Source organism: Adiantum capillus-veneris, chromosome 29 (genome assembly GCF_014529385.1).
Source record: "Adiantum capillus-veneris isolate H3 chromosome 29, ASM1452938v2, whole genome shotgun sequence".
Taxonomy (NCBI): domain Eukaryota; kingdom Viridiplantae; phylum Streptophyta; class Polypodiopsida; order Polypodiales; family Pteridaceae; genus Adiantum; species Adiantum capillus-veneris.
In genome coordinates this window covers 91,381,444-91,400,331 of record NC_140959.1, presented here as the reverse complement: position 1 = coordinate 91,400,331, position 18,888 = coordinate 91,381,444, and the positions used below count along the sequence as shown (strand labels likewise).

At 41.8% G+C, this 18,888-nt stretch overlaps 1 protein-coding gene across 1 annotated transcript; it reads left to right on the top strand.

The window, feature by feature from the left end:
* Positions 1-4,650: 4,650 nt before the first annotated feature.
* Positions 4,651-5,525, top strand: LOC147419576 (uncharacterized). The gene is made up of 2 exons (XM_086505864.1): positions 4,651-5,031; positions 5,221-5,525. Exons 1-2 carry the CDS (start codon positions 4,761-4,763, stop codon positions 5,322-5,324), a joined length of 375 nt encoding a protein of 124 aa, XP_086361990.1. The 5' UTR covers positions 4,651-4,760; the 3' UTR covers positions 5,325-5,525.
* Positions 5,526-18,888: the final 13,363 nt, after the last annotated feature.

The following is an 18,888-nucleotide window of genomic DNA, read 5'->3' as shown; positions in this document are numbered from 1 at the left end:
ATCGCCGAGGGACTTCAAATCGCCGATGAAATGAAAGCACCGATTAATTCGACTCCACTAGAGAACGTGAGTGCATCGTATGCAATCCTTGAAGGTGCTAGTCGTCGATTATAGACTTTGACAAACCGGTGGTCGTTCAAACCGTTGTTGCCAATGCTCCGATCGAGAATTTGTTTTTTGAGCTTCTGAAAAAAAACGCGCAAAACTATAGGGCGATGCGTCTTGCCCGTTGGAGTGAGGGTACGAGCAGAATTGCAATATGAACCCCTGACTTTTCAGTGCTGGGGGACCAACACCCTATGTGGTCCAAAGGGGTTGGCCTAGTGTGTGTGGCCAACCTCTTAGGGTAATTGTAAAAAATAATAAAAGTAAAAAAATATAACAAAATCCTCTACTGCAGACTTCGTCGCCTGCGCGAGCAAGGAAGAGGGGCTAGCGCACGATGAGGTCCGTCTTCTTTAGGGATGCTCTAGAGACGTAAAACGTCTGGCTTGCGGGAGCGCTCCCTTCAAGCTCTACCTTGCATGGTTTGGCCGCCGCCAAAAACCTACCCCTTTTCGACTTAGGGTTGCTACCCACGGTTCTGAGAGCTTCGACTCTTCCTCCCCGATCTAGGACAGCAACCCACGACCCCAGAACGGCATGCAAATTAGCCCTGCTTCTTGCGTGCAACATGCAAATGACTAAAGCAAGTCCTACTTTCCCTTTTCTCGCACCAAATCCTGATACCAATGTAGGACCCTAGGAACTGTTGTGAACAATCCTCCGCCCAACCACCCTTTTATAGCCCCTTGGTTTGCAGGATCCCTTCTCCACTGGGCAGCTGGCCCTTGTCCAGGTCCTTGACCTCCAGGGTGGCCCTTGGCCCCTTGGCTTGCAGGATCCCTTCTCCACTGGGTAGCTGGCCCTTGGCCAGGTCTTTGACCTCTAGGGTGGCCCTTGGCCTGACACGCACGTACCACACCACACACACACGCATGCATCCATGCACACATGCACTCACATTTTGTACCAGTAGCCTCTTTGCCAGGAGGAAAATCACATAAAGTCCATGTTTCCTTTTCTATAAGTGCATCATATTGTGTTTGCATTGCAGCCATCCAAATTTTTGAGTTATGTGGTTCATCAAAAGAAAGAGGTTCCTCTTCATCTCATAATTAGAAACTTTCAAAGCATAACAATCTGAGGCATATGATGCATGGCAAGAACTTGAATGAGTACAACTAGATATATGTGCATCCAATTTACTGTCACACAGGCATACACCTAACCTCTACATTCTCAACCCTTTCCACATCAAGCTATTTATCCATACCCCTAGCCACTTCATTGAGTTACATGGCGACAAGATACATGGCTTGCCTCTATGTCATGCAACCTGGACTTGCCATGTAACTCGCCAATTTGCGTGGCATTTCCACAGTGGCATGAACGTGGAAGGGCCTTCACGCCACCGTGGAGTGAATACAGAAGTCAACGAATTACGTGGAAACTTGTTCCAATAACACGTCGAGTTCTTATGCTATGCCACGCGGCACAAGCTGGTGCTTCGGGAGTGTAATTCGATGAGTTAGACGCATTTGCGGATATCATGCTTGGGTGGGGACTATGGGAAGTGGGTACGCTTGATCATGCGTACACTCGTAAAATCCGTTGACCCTTTGATTGCATATCCCACATTCCAAACACCCCCTTTGGTCCTCAAGATTTCAAATTTTCTCCCCCTCCCATCACTTTTTCCCATCTCATGAACTTGGAAACTGTGAAACCATCCGATACTTTATTTGATGGAGCATATCACAACCAATTGAAGTCCAATTTAAATGCCGTAAATCATATTTCCTTACTTGCATCAGTGGCTTGCATTGTTACCATATATGTGGTAGTGATGGGTGTGAAAAAACTTAGGACTACCGGAGTACTTTCTCCCTCACTAGGAGGTTTTTTTCCACATGCATTGTATATGCGCCCATCACTCTAGGGCTATTTTACCTTTCTATTTTTGCACTAAGCAATATACTCTCTATTATGTGCCTTGAGCTTCTGCATCTTCTCCAAACTATGTGTGCATCCCCGTAACCCTAATTCCAATAATTGGTATCAAAGCAGGTCACGTCCCCTTTGTACTCTCGCTAGCACCCCTTCACTCACATTCTCAAATTTTTGCAAGCTTTGGTGAGCATCAATAGGTGGAATCATACTTTGGGAGTGATCATAGAGCTTGGTGAACTCAAAATTTTCATTCGAGCTCATTTTGGCCTCTGTTTCCACTACAGCCAGTATTGCAAAGGAAATTTTATCCTTTTGTGCATAATTTTTGTTAGTGAATTTTTTTTGCAGAACAGGCTCTTCACAGTCCTCTTTGGGTTGTGCTATGCAACTTATTCCTAGTCCATTTTTCCTCTTTCGGGGTAGTTTTTACAACAGGTGTAGTCATTCACCATGGCTAACAACAATAGAGATGTTTCCAAAGAAATTCTCCTGAGAGTAAATTGGATGGGGATGATCACCAATGTGTGATTCAAAATGTTTGTTCTTGAGCATAAATTGGATGGGGATAATTACCCAATGTGGGCTTACATGATGACACAAGTCTTGTTTCAAAGGGCATTTGGAATGTTGTGTAGGGCATTGATGTACATCCGCCTTTCGTGGATACAAGCACCATTGAGGATGTTGAAGGTTCTAGCAGATCCATTACTGCCAGGGTTGTTTTTCCTATAGCTAAGCAATCTTTGTGTTGGGATGTTAGAGATGCACATGTTGATGCAATAATTGCATTATCTGTGCAACACACTATTACTCCTTGCATTTGCTTAGAGAAATCAGCAAAACAAGCTTGGGATACTCTGGGAGACCTTTATGCAAGTCACAAACTACAATGAGGCAAACATTGCATTCCTTTGTAAAGAGATGGAGTCTAAGATTATGCAAGAGGAAGATGACTTGGAAATTTTTCTTTTTGGTATCAAGGATATCAATGAGAAACTTATTTTGTAGGTGATGTCATTTTTGACACTTCACTTATACAAACTATTCTAAATGGATTGCCAAAATCTTACTAGACTTTTGCTAGTACTTGGAGGCTTATGATCTAGGGAAACCCTCAAGCTGTCAAGTTTGATGAATTATGCACATTGCTATTATAGGACTCAATTTCAAGAACGAACATGGCTAAACAATGTACAATTGAGTAGGATTTTGTTACTGGTAAAAAAGGAGGTGGTAGTAGCAATGCAGTCACTCTCGTGGTTCTACTATGAGTAAACACCATATTAGAGGGTTTGAGACTTTACAGTCAATTTGGGAATCACCAATGTCTTGAATATTTTTCCATATGGACAAATCTCAACAAGGTAGTACTTGAAAAGCATGTCTATATCTCCACTTGCAAGATTTGATCTTGTTGTCAAAGTTGTGGATGATAGATGTGCAATTCATGATCTCAATTTTGATGATGAATTTTTTATATCTAGCATTTTATGTCGTGGGTTGTATAAGCTACTTTCTATGACAACTGTGGGCATAATTTTGCAAATGCACTTGTGGATTCAAAGGCTATTTTAGATGCAAAATTTTGGCATGCACATTTTGAGCATCTGAATTTTGCCATTTTGTTGCGTTTGAAGAAATATGATATGGTTGCTTCTTTGTCACCTCTTGAAACACCTTTTGAAGAACATTTGTGAAGGCTGAGATGCAATGTTCAAAGTTATAAAAGGATGGTTTAGTAAGTGCTACATGCAAGTTATAGCTTGTGCATAGTGATGTTTGCGGGCCTATGAAAATTCCATCCTTGGGTAATTGCCTATACTTCATGACTTTCATTGATGATTACTCCAGTCATGCATGGAAGTATGCACTTAAATCTAGGTTTGAAGTGTTCGTGTGCTTCAAGAAATTTTTGATTATGGCTGAAAATGTCTTTTAATGTACTATGGGCACTCTCCATTCAGATCAAAGGAGGGAGGTATATGTCCCATAATTATAATGCATTTTTGGCTAGTCATGGGATAAAACACCACTGTATAGTGTCGTACACACCTCAAAAATTTGGTATTGTTGAAAGAAAAAATAGGTTGCTTATTGAGTGGCAACCATTGTGGACGAACGATCCATGCCATCATGACAACCTAGCCACCTTTCCACTTAACTCGATGAGTTATGTGAAAGACACGTAACTCAGCGAGTTACGTGGACATGTAACCCACCGAGTCATGTCCAGGTAACTCGTTATCTCGTGATTCTCAAATTATTCTCTTTGTCCACTTAACAGTCTTGGATGCACATTATCTCCACACCAATGATCTCTAGTGGAATTGTATTATTGTCGTGTCAATTAGTCTAGTGGAGTGCACCCTTGCTCTACCTAAGGAGGCTGGGTGGTTGGCATGTGGCATCCTGGACCTTCACAATATCTCAGATCACATGACGAGCATTGGAACTGTTAAGAAATAGAAAAGTGGACCAAAGGTATATGAGACACGATGCTTTGGGAAATTGGGATGCTAAGCCTAAAGATGAGGTCAACGATGGGTTCCACGTGGCGGAAGATCTTGGGAGGACGCGACGAGGTAATGACACATGGCGGGACAGATGGCGGATAGATCTGCTACAAATATCGTGGCCAGGAAAATGAAGTGCGGGAATCAGAAACTGAAGTGCAGAGCAGAGAGAGAGAGAGAGACGGACGGGAGCAACTAGAGGAGGGAGAGAGAGAGAGAGAGAGAGAGAGCGAGAGGCGCCAGAGAGAGACAGAGATGGCCAGGAAACGAACAGCTTCTGCCCCAAAGCATGGGCCAACAGCTGCGATGGTGAAGCACAAGGCCACCAGCCCGGCCGTAAAATTCGCTGATTGGCGCGCTAACTCGGGCGAGCGAATGGCTATCATGCGCGCAAAGGTAGCGGAGAAGGCGGCCTATGCACGTGCCAGCATGCGAGCCACCTTCATCAGAATCCGCCACCCTGTGCATCCCGTGCGCAGGGTCGCCGCCAAGGAGGCCGCCCGGGAGACCAAGGCCGCTGCCACAGGTACGGTGTAGGTAGAGAGACAGAGACGAGAGAGAGAGAGAGAGAAAGATTTCGCATGTTCCTTGAACTGTACTGCACTGACTAGATTTGTACTTCACTGTACTATGTTTATGTCTTATCTAGTATCCTCTCACCTGATCTGTGTGAGTCTGTGCACTGTATCTGACTGTTTGACTGGTATGCTGACAGAGCGCCGTAGACAGGCAGAGGCCAGAGCGCGCACCATCTCCTCGCAGAAGAAGGCCCTTGTGAGAGAGCGCAGAGCCAAGGAGCTCAACCGTTCTGTTGCCTAGCAGCTTCGGCACGTTACAGTCACCACATTTTTCTAATTTCTAACCGGCCTTGTGTAATTTTTCCTGATGGCTTGTACTTCCACCTGTAAGCACAAATCGCCTATCATTAATATGCTACCAGCTTTTTTTTATTTTTTAAAATTTTTGCAAAAAGAGAACTCGAAATATATTTAATGGTTCATTTGCGGACCCTTCATGACTCACTGATTCTGTTTTCCTCTGTAGATGATGGAACCTACAGTTTTGAAAGTTCTGCGCTCTCTCTCTCTCTCTCTCTCCTCTGCAGATGATGGAGCCTACAGTTTTGAAAGTACTGCTCTCTCTCTCTCTCTCTCTCTCTCTCTCTCTCTCTCAACCGTTCTATCAAGTGTGGTAGGTTGGTTATTACAGTTCCGTCGATTGGATTAGGTCTTTTGGATTCTTCCTATTATAAAGTCGCTAGTCTTGGCCTCCACCTGCAGTCGAAAGGCAATGGATGCATTTGAAACGCAGTGCATACTGAGAGACCATAGAGACTCTAGAGGGCCAGAGGGAATGGAATATACGAATGTATTAATAGCACTTTAGCAAGTCCTTGGCTTAAATTGCACTTAGCACGGACACGATCATAGTAACGATGTTTCGACGAGAAAGAACTTACTCGTTTTAAATGGGAAGTAAAGCTGGAGATAAGAAATTGCCAGTTCTCGGCCTGAGCAGGAGGGGACCAATGGCCCACACCCATTTCGGAGATTCGTAAATTCGGGCAGTCCCTCTCCCTTCCTCCCCCGGATTCAAATCGAGGACATCCCTTTGCAAGCCTACCACCTTTACCACCTCGCTTGTGCGTGCTTGTTGAGAGTATAGGGAGAAGGGTTCCTTCTATGATGAATCAGTCGTAGTGTAAATGCGGGTCAATTGTGTAAATTCAGGGCACCCCGAAAGATCGAGGGCCCACGATTCTTGCGCCCCGAGAATGAAGCGTAGGCCATTGATCCCCTCCTGGCCATGCTGGTGTGAGATAGTGCTAAGGATTGTCACTTGGAATCTTGTATCCAAGAGAATCATTATTATCTTCAAAGGCTTAAACCGTGCTAGATGGTGTGTTATGTCAGTAGAGCCGATGTGCCATGTGTATCTAGTTTGAAGGGTTTCCCCCTTGTCGCTAGGCCTTAAAGTTGACTCCCTCCCTTAGATTTTGGTTAAATATATACGACTCCTAGTCTACATTTATCGAGCTTCAAATTACACTCAACCTATAAAAGTTGGGCATCAATCGATTTTTGAGTTGTGCAATTCAAATGACGCTTAACACTGTACGATATTATGTCACTACAATATAACAAGTGACACCTCTATACATGCATGCATTCATAATAAACATTTGAAACATGAAAGAGGTCATATTCAACATTGCATAGTATTTTGAAGTATCCAACCTTGAGATAATAAGAATACACAAGTTACAACACATTATATATATATATATATATATATATATATATATATATATGACACCCTACTCCTTATATATATATATATATATATATATATATATATGACACCCTACTCCTTATACTTGAGAGTCTAATGACACCTTGCCCCCAGTAAGAAAGTTTCACGGTGAAGCCTTTGTGGACCATTCTAGCCTTCATTTGATGCCCAAAATGCCAATGACTCCCAAAATGGCCTCCAAATTTAAGGCCTGCAAGTTGTCGCTCTTCTAATACAATTCTCCCGTCCTTATGGTTCGGGAAAAAAAATTAGCACTTGAGCAAGGATTTGTTTTTCTTCGTCCAGTGGCTGAAATTTCCTCTACGTGCACTTCTCTTTGTTGAAGGGAGTTTGAGTTGACATAAGGAGAGGTACACACATACAATGTGGATACAATTTGACACTCACATGCCTTAGGTCCTCATCACTTGTCCCTTAAAATACAATGTCAAATCATGACACATACAATGTGGATATAATTTGACACTCACATGCCTTAGGTCCTCATCACTTGTCCCTTAAAGTACAATGTCAGATCATGATTTGACACTTGCTTCCCCTCAGCACTATTTGAAACGAGATCTTAATGACCTTGAGGCAGTGGAATTGGCGGGCCCCCATGGTGGTTAGTTGAAACCTATGTGAGTTCGTAACATTATAAAATTGAAACCTCCCCCCCCCCCACCCCCCAATGACTCCCTCTACTCACCTCCCCTTTGGGGGAGGTAACATGGCTTTGCATGAAAGGTTTGATCAATGAGGTAGTCGGGAGCCATGATAACTCTGCCACAAGCCACATTCTTCCTTAACAAGCATTTTTCTTCTTTATTGGAGCCTTATCCAAGGCCAGCTTGATTTTCTTTTACATTTCATCCATATTCTCAACATCGTGATCTATTTTCAAAAGCTTGTCCTTTGTGTGCAAAATGGGAGGAATCTTGTTGCCACCTTCAACAATTTCAAAAGGTGCCTTGCCTGTTGACTAATGCACCTGTTGTATGCATACTCAAATATGGGTAAAATAGTGTCCTCACTTGTCCTCATTATCTCACACACAGCATTTTAGCATATCCAAGATAGTAGAATTAGCCTCATCTGACTGTCCTTCAGTTTGTGGATGAAATGGAAGAGGAAAACTTGAGCTTAGTGCCCATGTTTAAAATAAGCCTCTCCAAAGTAGGCTCGTCATGTGAGGATTATGATCACTGAAATAGACTTTTGCAATCCAAGGTACTTAAACACATTGTAGATATCATCTAGCCAGATTTTATCTTCTTGATGGGATAAAACGAGTTCTTGTTGAACCTTCAAATAATGGACCGGAAATGGTTGCAATAACCTTGGTGCCCTTAACCTGTCAAACTTGACCTTTTGGCAAATTACACGTGCTCGCACAAAGGCAACCACATCTCTTCTCAAAGTAAAGCCAATAAAAGACTGTCTCGACTCCTTGTACTATCGCATATATACCACGGTGCCTTGCATATGGTGGAACATGACTTTCTACCATAACCTTACGTCGCAATGGCCTGGTGTTACAATCTTCCATGCATCATCATAAAACTATCCATGATGAGATAGTGCTCATGACTATTCAGAGATTCTTGCAAAATCTTCATCTGTACCAGATTGTTCTTTCATATCATCAAGCTCATGATGGTAAGGAATTGACAACTAAAATTTGTGGTTTTCTTGATAACGCATTAGCCACAACATTCTTCTTTCCTTCCACATGCAAAATGTAAAAGTGGAACATAGGGAGAATGTTTGCCCATGGCATATGATTTTCAAATAACTTTGACTATGTCAAGAAAGTATTGCAAGGGTAGATGTGTTTGGACAAGAAAATCAGTACCTATAGGTAGTGCTTCCAACTTGATAGCACATGAATCATAGCTAGTAGCTCTTCCTCATAGATTTGCATAGTCTTTTGGGGCCCTTGCAAGATTTTGATTCCATAAGCTACTACCATTTTGCATTAACATTGCACCAATACTATTGCCACATGCATCACTCCAGACCGCAAATGACTTTCTTGAGATCTGGTAAAACGATTACTGGGATCCGAAGTAATCTTTTCCTATAAGTGAAAGTTGAAATCTCTTTTGCAAAGCATATCGTGGTGAAGCACTCTCAACAAAGGTTCACCTTCTATGGTAAAAACATTGAAAGTGACTTCTTTCTTTTGAAAATCATGTAGGGGTGAAGCAATCTCGACAAAGTTCCATATAAACCTTCTATAGTAAGAACATAATCCCAAGAAGCTACGAACAACATGCATAGATTGCTCCATCCTTGGCATGATTAATTCGGACACCATCTTCTGTGGTCTAAAAAGTTGATCTCTTCCTAAAACAATTTACTTTTTCTTTCTTTTTTGGGGGTTGATGAGCAACCTATGATGGCGTAGCTCTTCAAACACAATGGTCAAATGATGCCTATGCTCTTCATTCTTCTAATAGACTATCATGTCGTCAAAGAATGTGCCAACAAAACTTTTGATGTACGCGAAAGATCCAATCCATCATCCTATTGAACATATCAGGAGCATTCTTAAGACCAAATGACATCACTAGAAACTCATATATACAAAACGCCATTCTAAACGCAATCTTGTGCACATCCTCTGGCCTGATACGAAACTATTAGTATCCACTCTTAAGATCTATCTTGCTGAAAATAATCGCACCATCTAAACGGTCAAGAATATCATCAATCCTTTGGAATAGAAAACTAGTTATTTATGGTATTTTTATTCAATGCACGATAGCCTATACACATGTATGAAAAGCTAATGATCCTTCTTATGCACTAGAAGCATTGGGAGCAAAAGGGTGAAGAACTAGGTTGAACCAACCCTTTTTCTAATAGCACCTCTACTTGGGTCATAGTCTCTTTTTGTTGGGTTGCACTAGCCCTATGGAAAGTTATATTTGGTGGGTCACATATTGGCACCAAATCTATCATACGATCCTCATCTTCTCCGGAGGCAACCAAGACGGTAAAGAGTTAGAAAAATAGTCACTAAACTCTCGCAAAAATAATGTCCTTTATTTATCTAATGGAGATAAATTTGACTGACAATTATTTGTAACATCATATGCAAAAATCAAGTACGCTGAAAGATGACAAGTAATTACACAAGTGATAGCTGAAGTTGATACAATAGGGACCTACTCCCCTTTAAGCTTTACATCTAGGATGTGAGTTTTGAGTGACCTTCTTATTGAAGACATCCAATACTCCATGTACATGATGGGCTTTCCAACAACGCATTGCATCCTTCCAGTGTCATGATAAAAGTGATAGCTGAATTTGATTCAATAGGGACATACTCCTCCTAAAGCTTTACATTTAGGATGTGAGTTTGCCCCTATGTTGTAGAGTGACCTTGTTGTTGAATATATCCAACACTCCATGTACATGGAAGATCCACGGGATTTCCAACAATGCATTGCACCCTTTCAGTGGCATGATATGAAATTCCTTTGTGTCCACATAAAAATGAATATGCAAATGTAGCTTTCCAATGATGGAAGTAACACACTATGAATGGCCAGGACATGACAAACTTGTCTCTACTGTGTACCCCATCTTTGCAGCTTTCATGCCCGATTTGATAGCCAACTCTGGTGAGATAAAGTTTGCCTTAAAACTTGAATCAAAGAAAATGAGTGTTGCATGATCCCTAACTTTGTCCCACACTCTGCATAACTCACTCGTATTGGAGTTTGGCCTATCACCCACCATATTTGGCATTAAACCTGTTGTGGGTTTGGCTCTTGGTTTGGGCTTCGTCCCTTTCTTGTCCTCTTTGTCCTCTAAGTCAATTGGCCTTTTTCTCTGTGGACAATCTGCAACAAAATGATTAGTCTTCTCACAAATAAAGATTTTATTCTCAGCCAATAAAGCCTTCTCCTCTTCAAACGACTTTTGCACAAAAGACTTCCTTTTCTGTTTCTTTGCATGTCCTCTAGATGTCTCATCTAGGTCCTTATCTTTCTCAGACTTTCCTGACCCCTCGGATGCTTCAGAAGTCCGTTTTGCAAAAGTCTTCTTTGCTGAAGTTTTCTTTGGTTAGCGTCCTTTTGTGTTGCCTTGAAATCCATTTTCTTCTCCCTTCAACAAGGCATGATCAATGTTGACAAATTCCACCAGCTGAGTAAGGGTGGCCACTTTGTTCTTTGTACATTAGTTTCTAAGCCCTTTAGGCAACCCACAATAATACTTTACAATCTGGTTTGTCAATGGCACAAACCTGTAGGGGGTACCCCTACTGAAAGCAACACTTTACAGAAATTTCGAGTGTACTTCTCTAAGCTTTTGCAAGTAGCCTCATTGATCTAGTATCGAATTTTCATAACATCCAACTCCAAATTTTGTTGACAACCATGTAGATGCAAATGTTTTCTTGAAGTAACTACATGTGGAGGGTGTGAGTTCTTGCATCAACAATGCCGTCCACCATGAACGTGCATTTCCTTTCAAGAAAGTGGCAACTTTTTTGACCTTGGAGGCCTCTGTAAAATCCGCCCCCGTATAAGAAATATCACATTATTGGAGGAAAGTAAGAGCCTTCGTCTTGACCTCAAATCGGTTGAAAGTATCAAGAACATTGAACCCTAGTTGTAAGCCTATATTACCGTACATGATGGTTGGCATCATGGCTTGCATACCTCCGAAGATTGTTCTTGGCATGTACTACTTGCTTCTAGGCGCATAACTAGCCATTCTTTGAAACACAGATTCACCCCCAAAATACCTAGTATGTATTGTGGGTGGTGAAAAACGTGATGCGTAGTCTGGAAATTAGCTCCATGTCCATTAAATCCAACATTTGGACTCTGAAAAGTGGTTGGATGAATTGGTATAACCTCTAGAGTAGATGTTATTGCCACCTATTTGTGAATAGAAAGAATGTCTTGGAGCCGTTATTGACTCCGCAACATGCAAGTGCTCCTTGTCCTACTAGACGCATAAGGAACCTTGCCTTTGAGTTTCAACGAGCTCTATTGCACGAGAAAGTTTCCTTGTCTATTGTGACACTAGTAGAGCTTATAGAATTCCATAAACTTGGGATTTTGCACCAATCAAGAAAACACATTCACAACAGCAACCAATTGTGTCCTGAACGTGTCCTCGTGTAGTTGCCTAGTCATAAAATCTTGAAGTTGTGGAGTATTCACATCAATAAAAGGTACAAACTGTGGTAGTGGTGAACTCTTGCCAACCTCAAAAACTGGAGGAACAGCCTGTCTATCCTTTGAAGAGGAACCATCTTCCCTGGTTTCATTCATCATGTTAGCCATAGTGTAATTCCAAGTTCCCGTGCTTCGCATCTTTGCCGAAAACTAACCAAGGCTCACTTCTTGAAGAAAAAGTGTTATTGTCCCTACCACCGAACCATGAAATCCGCCCATAAACTCACTAAAGGGCCATAGAATTTGGCTTTCACCCAATTTTCACTTTACATGTACTTCACAACATAAAGGAACTTTACTCATAAACTTGAGACTAGAGGTTAGTATTTTAAATAAACCACGACTTGGGCAACTATAGTGCTCTCAAATAGATAGTGACACCGCATTGGCCCCAAAGGTTGACACCCCTTTAAACTTTGGAGAAAACTTGTAAACTTATACGTGTTGTTCCACTTTTATTGGTTGAGAATGGCCTACTCTAGCCAAATTTTAGTAGAATTTGGACAATAGAGGATTCAAAGACAAAACCCCCATGAAGTAGGTGACTTTCCCAGCTCATTAGAGAACTTTCGTAAACCTGGCAAGAGAGAGAGAGAGAGAGAGAGAGAGAGAGAGAGAGAGAGAGAGGAAAAAGTAAATTTTCAGCCATGAAGAGAGAGAAATTACAGCACGCTGAATTTTCTTCTTTTGGCCTCTAAAATGCACCAGAACAAATGTATGCCGATTTCCTAGCTACTATGTAGCTCCTGGGACTGTTAGGCAACAAAATGGGCCAAAGATCTAAACCTATAAAAATACACAGTAGATTGTAATTCTCTGTGTTGGGCTCTATTTTGCATGCCGATCGCATTTGTAGCAAGCCGTCAAGTTCCCACACCTATAGAGAACACGCCCTTTGATTTGGACGTGATTCTATCGAGAAATATCTTTGAATTGACTTGTATCTAGGGGGAATTAGCAGCTAGCTAATTCATTTCCTATACAAGATTCTCTTTCCTTGGTAATCATGCATAAATCTGCTCAAATACATATACAGATGAGTAGCCCTTGAGTTGGGCATCACATTTCTGTATTCAAAAGGGGAGAGAGGTGTACGAGAGAAAAATCCTCGTGGTACATAGAACATAGGAGAAGGCAAGATTTCCATTAAAGCTGTAAATTTGCACCCATTGTTCACAAATTGTAGGCACTTAATGAAGAAGGAGGGAGCTTAATTTAGCCTTTTTCTCTGAGTTTTTGGGCGCCCCCAATTGAGGTGTACTTGCAAATGTATCTAGAGCCGTCAAGTGTTCCCTTTGCACTTTTGGTTTAAATTCCTGGTACCCACCATATTATAAAGTGTCGTGTGGGGCTTAAATTACTTTGAGCTGAGACTACCCACCATTTTAGTACTCAGATTTCAGTGCAATCAGCCCAACCAACTCGTGGAAATGTGTCCTTCACTATTGTGGGCAAAACTCTTTGCCATCGACCATTTCACATTGGCCAACCAATGTATGACCATTTGTGACTTCAACAAGAGGGTCCCAAAAATTAAATAATAATCAAGGGAAAGAAACCAACAACTAAGGTTAGTGGTTGTGTTAGACAAGGGGAACTAGAACCACCTCCCAACCACCCAATATATAGCATGGCTCCTAGCCCTTTGCCCTAGTTGGACTCCCTTTCCACACTGCCTAGCCCGGTCTTGCCCTTCTCTAGTCCGGCCTTGCCGTTGTCCCGACATTACTCCCCACTTAAAGAAGAGTTTTCTTTCTCGAAAATAAAAGTGAGAAATTTCTTCTTAAGAACACTAATGTTTTCCCAAGTGGCACCTTCGTCAGGTCGATCTTTCCACTTGATTAAGGCTTGTTGACGTACATGATGACGTGTACGTAACTCATGATAATCGAGAACACGTTCAGGTTCATGCAGTAAGGTGGGAGGTTTAATGAAATCAACCAAAATCTGTTGGTCAATGACATTGTCGTCCCCATGTAACCGCTTACGTAAACGGCTTACATGAAACACTGGATGAATATGAGAATGTGTAGGTAGCAGTAATTTTTAGGCACGATGACCTACTTGCTTGAGTATTTTGAAAGGCCCACAATATCGGGGAGATAATTTAGGTGTTGGCCCAGTTTTCAGACTTTCTGAATGTTCTAACACACGTAAAAATACTTCCTCCCCTTCCTCGAAGGTAACTTGCCGATGTTTCTCATAAGTATACTTCTTATACCAATCATGCGCTTGTCGAAAATTGTGACGAGCGAGTTTCAGCATATCCATGTGGTCTTGGAGAAAATCCTTAACCTGTTGGAGCTTTTTGGTTGCCAACCCCACCGTAACAGGTGACCTAGTTTGAAACCCAACCCATACATGAGCATGAAAGGAATAAATTCAGTTGTGACATGCTTAGCACTGTTGTACGCAAACTCAAGAATAGGTAAGTATTCTTCCCAGTCTAACTGTTTTTTGCTGACGTATGCTCTTAGCATATCCTCTAGCACTTGGTTAACTCGTTCAATCTGACCATCTGTTTTTAGATTAGTTGTACTGAGGTTTAGTTGTGTACCCAATCGTTTAAACACAACCCTCCAAAAGTGTCTGCTAAACTTGGGATCACAATCACTGACAATGTTACTTGGCAAACCATACAACTTGTATAGGTTTTCCACAAATAACTTGGCTAGTTCTAGTGTCTTAACCGTTGATTTGGTTTGAATAAACTTACATAGTTTAGTCAACCGGTCTACTACCACCTATACCGAGTCATGACCTCGTACAGTGGTTGGTAAACCCACAATAAAGTCCATAAAGATACTTTCCTATTTTCCATTGGGAATCTCCAAAGGATGTAAGAGTCCTCCTGCTTTCAAGCGCTTTGCTTTGTTAACTTGACATTTTTGGCAATGCAAGACATAATCTTGAACAAAGCCATGTATACCCAGCCAGTAAAACTGTCGTCGGACGAGAGCATAAGTTTTTCTAATACCCGGTTGCCCTGCACTTGGACTATCGTGACATTCATAAAGAATTTGGCGCCGATGTCTGTGTCCGTCAATACACAAATTCTCCCCTTATGGAGTAGGTACCCATTGTCGATGGTGAAATGCTTCCATCGTTGTAGTTCATCACTCGATAGAGGAGTATGGAGGTTAGCATTACACTACCATCATTGGAGTGAGAAGCATCTCTCATTTATACATGGCTCCACACTTTGGAATATGCTTCATCATGCTCATATTTGCCTTTGAGAGAATCCAAAAATTCACTACAAAGTTCCGTGAACAAGAGAGAATTGATCTCCGGCATACAACTTAGAGCGTCAGCCACCACATTGTATCGACCTTTACGATACCGGAGCTTGGCGTCATATTCTTGAAGAATCTCGGACGACCTAGATTTCCGACCCTTCAAATCCGTTTGTTGTGTAAACCATTTGATGCTCCCATGGTCAAACACAATCTCAAACTGAGCACCATAAAAATAATGCTGCCATGTTTTTAAGGCAGACACTATTGCATAGAGTTCGCGCTCATAAGTAGAGTAGTTCTACTGAGCTGCATCAAGCTTCTTGCTTTCAAATGCAATTGGCCATCCATCTTGTAACAGGACTACTCCAATAGCACGGTTACTGGCATCCCTTTCCAAAATGAATGGTTTCAAAGGATCTACAATAGCTAGTATGGGAGTTGTAGCTAATGTATCCTTGAGCGTATCGAAACTGGGCTGTTGAGCGGGTCCCCACTGAAAAGCTTTGCCTTTGCCTTTCAGTTGATCCGTCATGGGAACAACAATATTAGCATAGTTTCTAACGAACCTGCGGTAAAAACCTGCAAATCCTAAAAAGATATGTAACTCTTCCACATTTTTAGGAGAAGGCCATTGCCGGATTGTATCCACTTTGGATTGATCCATATATAGACCATTAGCTTAAATAACATGCCCTAAATAGTGAATTTCTTCTTTCAAAAAATGACACCTAGATTCCTTGGCATATAATTTGTTTGTTCGTAACAACTCAAACACCTGCCTGAGATGTTGTAAGTGTTCTTCTTCAGAAGCACTGTAGACTAGAATGTCATCAAGAAAAACGATGACAAATTTGCCCAAGTACGGCTTCAAGACACTATCCATCAGTGTCATGAATGTTGCGGGCGCATTGGTTAACCCAAAGGGCATCACCAAGAACTCGTAGTGTCCAAACCTTTTTTGGAATGCAGTTTTGGGTATATCAGCAAGTTGAACACGGACTTGGTGATAACCTAACCGCAAGTCTATTTTCGAAAAAATGCGAGCATGAGTGAGTTTGTTAAACAACTCGTCCACTCGTGGCAATGGGTACTCGTTCTTAATCGTAACCGCATTTAAGCCACGGTAGTCTACTCACATGCGCATACTATCGTCTTTTTTCTTCACTAATAGGATAGGAGAAGCCCATGGTGAAGCACTAGGTTGTATAAACCCCCTTGCTAAGGTAGTCAGCAAGCTGACGTTCCACCTCAGCAGCATCAGAGTAACTCATATGGTAAGGCGGTTTACTGACAGGTTTACAGCCTGCAACCACATCGATGCTATGTTGCACCGATCATGTCAACGGTAATCCTGGTGGCAAATCATTAGGAAAAACATCTTGAAATTTCTTTAATAATTTCTGTAACTCACTAGCAACGTTTGCTTCTTTGGAAGTAGCCATTGGTGGAAGAGATGAGAGAGAAGCATGCGGCGTTGAGGAATGTTCAACAGATTCAATGTTAGAGAGAAAATGAGACAATGAGTAACACAAGAAAACTTGATCTATTTTATTATCAGAAACGAGCTGCATAAGCTCAGCGGTACATATCAATGGTGAAGAAGGTACATCCTTCTCTCCTAACAACAACACATGTGCGCCATGGGATTCGAACATCAAGCTGTTGTGCTCATAGCTACGCTTCAGTGATGGTCCTAGGCTATGAAACCACTCCCTACCAAGGACCACATCTGCCCTCTCCATGTTCATAACCTAAAAATCCAAGGATGTGGAGTATCCTTGTACTTACAACAGAACAGCTCGAACTTGAGTATCCAGATTTCGGTATCATGTCCATTCATCATTGCTACCTTGTAGCGGTGGGTACTCGGATTTTGAGGCAATTTGATTTTTTCCACCAATCCGTAATTGATGAAATTGTGAGTAGCACCGTCATCTACCAAGATGCGCACCTTGTGCCCTTGCAGAGATCCGTGCATACGTACTAATTCATGTGGTCTGAAGGTTTGTTGCCACATGGAAGCTGTGAGACAGCATTCATGCACCACCTCGGTGTGTGTTACTTCCACTGTAAAGAATCATGAGGAAGACTCAAGAGGTAGCAGTTGCACCGTGTACACTGCTTTCTCCTTGCCATGTGCAGTAGATTTACCATTGGGACAATCCTTTTTGCCATGACCGCTTCCTAAACATTGAAAACATAATTTCTTTTTCTTAGCTTTATCAAAGTCCTCAGGAGAGCGAGGACCTCTCGACCCCTTAGGTTTTTTAAATGCTTATGAATTGGCTACTATAAAATTCCTTTTATTGTGCCCATATTGTGTGCGTGTATTACCATGTGTATTAGCAGACACGTGAGTATTATGTGCTTTCTTTTCATGTGGATCATCATATGTGCTTTCACTATGGCTTCCTCAAGTGTTTTAGGGTCTTGGGTCTTGACGTGCTTCTTAAGCTCTGGTGTCAAACCTCGTATAAATCCCCGTACTTGCTGAAAGTTATCTAAGCCTTCCAACTTGAGGATAACATCTTGATAGTGAGATATATATTCAAGTAATGATGGGTATTGGCGCATGGAACACGTGTCCCAAGCCGTCCAATTCCGATCTATCTCATTTGTAGGAAAAAATTCTTTGCGAAACATAGCTTCAAAAGCTACCCAACTTTGTGGTATGATATTCTTCTCCTTGAGAGACATCCACCATTTGTAGGCCTTGCCTTCCAGATTTAGGCTCGTTTGCAGTACTCTGACTACGTCTAGAGTACGCCGTAAGGCGTGAATTCCATCCCACTTGTTGAAAAAGATATTCACTGCATCCTTATTGCGATCTCGGTCATCTCCCTTAAAAGTCGGTGGTTTGGTGTTTTTCAACAACTCATCCACCTCTTTTGCAGTGAGAGTGTGCAAACTATCAGCAGTTGGACCTTGTCCTTGATGAGAAGGGTCTTGCCCTTGTATAGCAACGTGCTCATGCATGTGCATGTCAGCAGGACCCTTGGACTGCTGTTGCATTAATTGAATCACTAATGTGGATAATTTAGTGACATTTTCATTTAAAGATTTAAAATCTCCTTTCATAACTGATATGCATGTCTGAAGTACACAAAATTCTTGAATGTCGAGCAATTCATAAGTCTCCTTTCATAACTGATATGCATGTCTGAAGTACACAAAATTCTTGAATGTCAAGCAATTTATAAGTGTCATCACTTGCCGTAGCATCGCGAGTACTCTCCTTGAGGGCATCCGGCCGTGGGCCATCATGGGCAGGATCAGGCGTACTTTGCTCAAAATCAAAAGTAATATTGGTATCTGAATCCATGGCCACACAGTGCGGTACAAGGAATAGTCAGAAAAATACATGAGATTGAGAGCACTTGCAAAGTTTAATTAGCCTTGCTAATCCGTCAAAGTCGATTATCCAAGTGGAAATTGATCCAAAATGTCCGATGTGCAGGGAATTCCTTAATCCCTTGTAGCCGAATCGATTATGCGTTTGACTATAATCGATTTTGGAAAAAAATGTCACTTTGAACTCCCCTTGAGATGCTTTTATTAATTTTCTGATTTTCTGCCAATAATACACAGAGAATGTGTGTGTCGAAGACTTGCCGGCCGTGTCAATATGCCGAGCCTCGCCGAAACTTTACA